Below are 7,738 nucleotides of genomic sequence, written 5' to 3' on the forward strand. Positions count from 1 at the left end.
GGGGGTGGGTTACAAAATGAAAACTATCAAAATGGTTCCCGCATCCTTTGATCTTTCATTATGTGGTCCACATTTCCTGGTTTGCGAGAGTCACATGACTTATATTGCTACCATATAAGTTAACTGCAACACTTTTGACAAGATAATACTAAAAGTTAATTGTCACTATACTCAGGTTACAAAGTGTCATGGAGGAGACAATTCTGTGTGCACCAATCAACATGCTGCACCGTCTGAAGCTCCGCCCCCTTGGATAGCCTCGGTTGGCAAAACAATCAGTTCAGTTGCCTTTGAAGTCTACCATGTCATAACAGAACCTGGTGGGTGGGGTTAAAAACAGCTAATGAAGCCTTCCGGTCATGTGACAGGTCATGTGATGTTCCAGTGGATCCAGGCCATGTTTTAGTTGAAGCCTTCATCCATCAATTATGTCAGGGGAGGATTAGAGGAAAGAAATCAAATACCGTCTGTGCGTGTGTGTCAGTGAGGACGTGCACGGAGGCTGCGCGCCGCTAGTGTGCGCGCCGCCGCCACTCCAGCATCAGCACCAAAGACGACGACTAGCGAACCGGACCGGAAGAACAGTACCGGTGTTGAATAATAGAAGCAGACATATGCTGGCCGCTTCCTATCACTTCTCGTGTCCTGTGAGAGCGGTCAGCTGCGGGATGCCTCCTCGAACGCGGCCGGGGATGAACGGTAAGACCCTGCTGCTGCAGAACCGGACCAGAATTCCGGAGCATGTTCGAAACGGACTTATTTGCAATTATGCCGTTAAATGTAAGCAATTTTCTTCCTGTAGCTTCATTCTCATCTCAGACGCGTGGAGCACCGAAGCGGAACCTGTGACTGCTCGTGTTCTGCGGAACCCACCTCGCTCCCCGCCGTCACCGGCGAGCTTTTCATGGCTTTTGTGTTCAGAAGATGGAGGCTTCTCCTGGTGCTGAACGTCATGGCGGTGGCGGGATTCATGACTCTGTGGAGCAGGTGTAATTCTCGCAAGGTCCAAACTGCCGTTCCGGACTCCACCGTGGACCGACGGAGGCCGGTTCGAGCCAACGGAACCGTGCGGGGTGCCGCTGTCGGCCATGAAGCACTGCTGAAGAGGCTCAGCTTGCTGGAGGATGTCGTGTACAGACAACTCAACGGTACTTTCGTGCGTGACACCCGGGGTGTCCAATGTGTGGCTCGGGGGCCATTTGCGGAACATGGTTCATTTTTTTATTATATAATATTTAAATAATATTTGTATGTATATTGTATATTATTTTATACTTTTGTTATTGAATAATACATATTGTAGAATGAAAACATTCATTCATTTTCTACCGCTTTTCCTCACAAGGGCCGCGGGGGTGCTGGAGCCTATCCCAGCTGTCTTCGGGCGAGAGGCGGGTTACACCCTGGACTTGTGGCCAGCCAATCACAGGGCACATATAGACAAACTACCATTCAGACTCACATTCATACCTATGGAAAATCTGGAGTCGCCAATTAACCTAGCATGTTTTTGGAATGTGGGAGGAAACCGGAGTACCCGGAGAAAACCCACGCATGCACGGGGAGAACATGCAAACTCCACACAGAGATGGTGGAATTGAACCCTGGTCTCCTAGTTGTGAGGTCTGCGTGCTAACCACTCGTCCGCCGTGCCGCCCAGAATGAAAACAAAAGAGGGAAAAATAGAGCAAAAAGGCACATGTTTAAATACATATTATGCTGGAGGGGGATCCTTTTAAAAAAATATAATATAATATTAAAAAATATAATATAATATAAAATATATATAATATTTTTCAACACGCACCCCTGCTTTAAATCAACAAAATACTGTTCCCATCAATAGTTGCATGAATATTTAAACAAATGCAATATATTCATAACATATTCCATTGAGAGATATTATTATCATATTATAATTTATAATTGACCATCTTTATATTGATTACATTCTGCAGTTTATTGTCCACTGGCTTTGACCTTAAACTAGTAAATGAGTGTAAATAGATGCTGACCTGCTCCACGCCAGAAAGGAACACAGGAAGTGGCTCACAGTTCTGTTGTGTTCTGGCTCCTTAATTCAGGTCTGTCCAAATCCCTGGGCCTGATCGAGGGCTTCGGGGGCCGAGGAGCGGGCGGCCTCCCTGCCACGCTGACCCCGGCCGAGGAGAGTGAGGCCACGCACCTGCGGGACAAGTACGGCTACAACGCCTACCTGAGCGACAGGATCTCTCTGGACCGGACCATCCCGGACCATAGACCCAGCAGGTGAGCGACTGGAAGAAAGGAGATTTACTGAAATGCTGCAGTTTAGTGTCACCTGTCCTGTGTTTAGGTGCAAAGAGGTGTCCCACTTGAGAGACCTCCCTCAGATGGCCCTCATCTTCATCTTTGTCAACGAGGCGCTGTCGGTCATCCTGCGTTCGGTGCACTCAGCTGTCAATCACACGCCGCCTCACCTGCTGAAGGAGATCATCCTGGTGGACGACCACAGTGACGACGGTCTGTAGCCACGCCCTCTTCTCCATGCAAAGTGTGCCTTTTCACCCTAAAACTCCTTCAGGTGACAACAAGCAACAATGTGTGTGTCGTCATGATCACACCAAGAGCCATTTATTTTATTTCGGTCATGAATGAGGAGCACTTCCTGTTTAGTTGCAGTCAGGAAATGCAGCAGTGTCTTCTACTCACCTCTCACGCCAGCAGGGGGCGCTGCTCCAGGCCACATTCGCCAGCAGATGATGGAGATGACGGTGATGTTGTGTTTTACGTCTTCCAGAGCAGCTGAAAGGACCTCTGGAGGATTACATGAAGAAGCGCTACCCCGGCCTGGTCAAGATCGTCAGGAACCAGAAGAGGGAGGGGCTGATCCGGGCCAGATTGGAGGGCTGGAAGGTGGCCACCGCAGAGGTGACGGGCTTCTTCGACGCCCATGTGGAGTTTACCCCATTCTGGTGAGACACGTCAACGCCATATTAGAAACCCAGCGTCATCTAATGAGAAGCTGTGGATGCACAACAGAACCAAACCTTACCTGGGTCGTCCCTTCAGGGCCGAGCCGGTTCTGTCCAGAATCAAGGAGGACCGCGCGAGGATCATCCTGCCGTCCATCGACAACATCAAACACGACACCTTTGAGGTGGAGCGCTACGAGAATTCGGGTCACGGCTACAACTGGGAGCTGTGGTGCATGTACATCAACCCCCCCAAACAGTGGTGGGACGAGGGGGACATGTCAGCCCCCATCAGGTGGGGCCAGTCCGAAACTTGCATCTGGCAGTAGAAGACGGAGATGATATTCATTCTATGTCATGTACATCTCGCAGGAGTCCCGCCATGATCGGTTGCTCCTTCGTGGTCAACAGGGTCTACTTTGGCGAGCTGGGCCTGCTCGACCCGGGCATGGACGTTTATGGAGGGGAGAACATCGAACTGGGCATCAGGGTTTGTGTTTCTGATATTTTCTTGTTCATGTTTAAGTCCAAACCCTCACTTGTCAATGATGACAACCAGAAGCTCTGATGTCATCACCACACTGCTGGAGACACTTGGGGGCGAGCCCGGACCACCAGTCACCAGGTGGGGGCGACCGCATCACCCAGCTGATGTCAGCTAGCCTGCCCCCCCGCACAAATATTTAAAATAACTATTTAAAATTGATTACAAAATAAATAACAAAAAAACATGAAAATACATAAAAGCTATATAAAACCCTAAAATAATTGCAAAAATAAATGATAATGAAAACATTTAAAATTTAAATAAATATATAAAAGACTCAAATCAAAAAGCAAAATTCTAATTTTAATAAAAGTTTCATTCTCATTTATTTTCTAATTTATTTTATTTCAATGAAAACATTAAAAAACTAAATAAAAATACAAACCCTCAAAACAAAAAGCAAAATTCAAATTTTAATAAATGTTTTCAGAAATATTGAGAAAACATTTATAAAACCTTTGAAATAAAATTAATCTAAAAATAAGAATGAAAAAAATATTAGAAAAATGATATTTAAAAAATTCTAAAACTCACTAAATGTTAATTGTACAACAAAATACATAATTTAAAAAAGAAATAAAAAATATTAAATCCTCAAAAGAAAATATTTGAAAACCCTCAAACAGAAAATTAAATATATACGTAATTGTATGGTAAACGGTCTTTCACGTGTATAGTATTTGACAGTGTTTACATTTATACCGACTGATGACGCAGCATCAGGAGCAACTGGGGGTTCAGTTTCTTGCCCAAGGATACTTCGACATTATCACATAACTGAGGATCGAACCCACAACCTTCAGCTTGATGCTCGACACCATTGTTTTACCTTCCACAAGTTCCTCTGTCAGTCTTTGACGTCTCCATGACTCCCGGCAGGTGTGGTCGTGTGGGGGCAGCATGGAGGTTCTTCCGTGTTCCAGAGTGGCTCACATCGCCCGCATGAAGAAGCCATACCACAGCAACATCATCTTCCACATGCGCCGCAACGCCCTCCGCGTGGCTGAGGTGTGGATGGACGAGCTCAAGTCCAACGTCTACCTGGCCTGGAACATCCCCATGGAGGTGGGAGGAGGAACACGCCGTCATAAGAGTGCTTGTGACGACGCGATAACCTGGTGTGATGACTCCCGCAGAATCACGGCATCGACTACGGAGACGTCTCTGAGAGGGTGGAGCTGAGGAAGAAGCTGCAGTGTAAGAACTTCCAGTGGTACCTGGATAACATCTACCCTGAGATGAAGACCTACAACAACACCATCTACTATGGAGAGGTGAGTGGGTTTAGAAGAAACGATGAGAGGAACTGATACTGGAATTGGAGATAGAGTTGTGCAGTTGGGGGAATACTTTAAGGACGCACCAGAGGACACAGGAAGCATTACATGAGGACAGTGACACATCCGTCGCCAGGGTAGTTGGGAAATTCCGATGGTGGAACACCTCAAAGCTTCAGATGTTGATTGACTGTCATGGTTGGATGGTCTCATCAACATAGCTTGGACATTAGGGACAGTCCTCCTGGACTTCAGAGGTGTCCGCACCCACAGGGGTGCCCAAAATACTACAAGGGTATGAAACTCCCAGTCCCCAAAGGAGAGGAACCTGAATTTGAGCAGTAATCTTGTGGTTTTTAGCCAGTCTGTAGTATACCCTCACCGGGCCTGGAGTGTCCACATAAGTCAGGCGGTCTGCATTTTGTCCTTGTACAACTGAAAGAGGAACTTGGTAGTCCTGTATGAACGCCCGTTTGGTTCGTGGAGGATCTCTGGTATCTGAGGATGAGGTGATCTTGAGGTCCCTTTCTGTTATGGCAAAGTATTCCATGCATAATCAACCAGGAGGTGGTCTTGGATGAACTTTGATCTGGATTTTTGGATCTTTTTGATGAAATTAGAGGTTGTAGGTATCCTTGCTAGACCCGCTTGCCTCGTGATTTGGTCTTGGTTGAGGTCCCTATCTGTAAGTGTTCCATGCATAATCAACCAGGAGGAGGTCTTGGATGAACTTCAGTGTCTTTTTGATGGAACTAGAGGATCCAAGGTTCTAGGTATTCCTGCTAGACCTGTTTCCCTGATGATTTGGTCTTGGGTTTAGTGTCAGGTTGAGGTCCCTATCTGTTACGGATGTGTCTCTGGCGATGGGTTCCATGCATAATCAACCAGGAGGTGGTCTTGGATGAACTTTGATCTGGGTTTTTGGATCTTTTTGATGAAATTAGAGGTTGTAGGTATTCTTGCTAGACCCGCTTCCCTCATGATTTGGTCTTGGTTGAGGTCCCTATCTGTAAGTGTTCCATGCATAATCAACCAGGAGGAGGTCTTGGATGAACTTCAGTGTCTTTTTGATGGAACTAGAGGATCCAAGGTTCTAGGTATTCCTGCTAGACCTGTTTCCCTCATGATTTGGTCTTGGGTTTAAAAAACACGAGTGTCAGGTTGAGGTCCCTATCTGTAAGTGTTCCATGCATAATCAACCAGGAGGAGGTCTTGGATGAACTTCAGTGTCTTTTTGATGGAACTACAGGGTACAATGTTTAGGTATCCCTGCTAGACCTGCTTCCATCATGACTTGGTCTTGGGTCTTTCTGGCAAGGTGTATCAGACATAATCAACCAAGAGGAGGTGTTGGGTGGGACGTATCGGGCATGCAGAAGTGACTCACATGGGAACTGGTCTCGGAACACTTCGGTGTCTTTCTGGTTGAACTAAAGGAGACAATATTCAAGGTAACCCTGCTAGACCTGCTTCCCTCATGACTTGGTCTCAAGTGTAAGAGACATGTAGGTCCCAATCTGTTATGGCCAAGTGTCAATCAACTTGGGAGGACGAAGTGACTGACCTGGGAAAACACTGTGTGTCCTTCTGGTGGACTTATACGCAAACAAGCAGAAGACAGTGGATGGATGGAAAGTTCTGGACAGAAAAAGAAGCTGCTGCCATCCTTTACAGGATTTAAGATGCTTTGTCTTTTCAGGTCCGCAACTCCAAAGCGACCCACCTGTGTTTGGACCAGGGAATCAAGGAGAACCACACGGCCACCTTGCACCCCTGCCATGGGTGGGGGCCTCAGGTAGGAGGACATTCAGTCACCTTCCACTTTCCTTTCAAAGAGCCTGCCCTTGTCCAGTCGTTTTCCCTCGCTGCCGTCCAACACGTGCGTGTCTCTCAGTTAGGACGTTACACCAGAGATGGCGAGCTGTTCCTGGGTCCGCTGGGCAGCACCGGGGGGGACACTCGTTGCGTGGCGGACGATCACAGCAGCACCTTGCCACAGCTGGTGGACTGTGACAAAGCGAAGGACGTCCAGCAGACCAAGTGGATTTACACTCAGGTGATGCCTGCTTCTCATGGGATCGAGGGTTGGGATTGGTCTGTCATGCTGAGTCTCTCCGACCCCCTCCCTCCTTGCAGGGCGACTCCATGGTAAACGCCGCCACGGGGCGCTGCCTGGAGGTGGTACCCGCAAACGTCTACTTTGGACACCAGGTGGTGCTGCAGACCTGCTCTGGACAGAGGTGGACCATCAAGAACACCATGAGCCAGTAGAAGTCTGTCCTCTGGACTGGATGAAGCCACAAGCAGACTCTTTACTCTTCATTGACGTCTACGTTTTCTTCGGACAATAACGCTTCTTCTTCAAACGTATAAAAGATGAACTTTAAAGCAGCGTGTGAATACGTGCGTCCTAGCATGTTTTACGATCTGGTGGACATTCTGAGTGTCTGCATCTTGTTGCATGCAGCAGGACAAAGAAGGTCCATTCATGGACGTGACGTGAAAGTACTGTCAGACGACAAGTGGAGGAAGAAAAGTCAGCATCTGTATTGATTGTTATGATGTCATCATGTTTTTTTTGTCAACATGTCTTCCAATAAAGCACTTACTTGATACTTTACATAATCATTCATTTGCAGCATAACTTCCTGTTTTAGCTTGTTGCTAACGTACACAGGGACCACTGCCACCACCTTAAGGGGCCAGCCTACATTTACAAGTTTTTATCTTTAAACTGTTGTACATCAGGGGTGTCCAAAGTCCTGCCTGGGCCCATTTGCGGACCGCTAAGGTTTTGTATGGGCCCATGGCATTCTGAAAATAGAACAAGAAAAAAAACAGTAATTTTTCAAGAATAAAGTAAAATATTGACACAAAAGAGTGGTAATCTAATGAAAAAAGGTCATAATTTTATGAAAATAATAACATTTTAGTTGCATAATGCCAAAAATTTTTTAAAA

The 7,738-nt window shown here is 46.7% G+C and overlaps 1 protein-coding gene across 1 annotated transcript; it reads left to right on the plus strand.

The window, feature by feature from the left end:
* Positions 1-288: 288 nt before the first annotated feature.
* On the plus strand, positions 289-7,406 carry galnt17 (polypeptide N-acetylgalactosaminyltransferase 17). The gene is made up of 12 exons (XM_058080825.2): positions 289-699; positions 803-1,148; positions 2,085-2,268; positions 2,336-2,502; positions 2,780-2,954; positions 3,052-3,249; positions 3,327-3,444; positions 4,381-4,566; positions 4,638-4,775; positions 6,478-6,573; positions 6,673-6,834; positions 6,915-7,406. Exons 2-12 carry the CDS (start codon positions 905-907, stop codon positions 7,047-7,049), a joined length of 1,803 nt encoding a protein of 600 aa, XP_057936808.2. The 5' UTR covers positions 289-699; positions 803-904; the 3' UTR covers positions 7,050-7,406.
* Positions 7,407-7,738: the final 332 nt, after the last annotated feature.

This window comes from Doryrhamphus excisus, linkage group LG8 (genome assembly GCF_037039965.1).
Source record: "Doryrhamphus excisus strain RoL-2023G ecotype Guam linkage group LG8, RoL_Dexc_Guam_v1.1, whole genome shotgun sequence".
In the NCBI taxonomy this organism is placed as follows: domain Eukaryota; kingdom Metazoa; phylum Chordata; class Actinopteri; order Syngnathiformes; family Syngnathidae; genus Doryrhamphus; species Doryrhamphus excisus.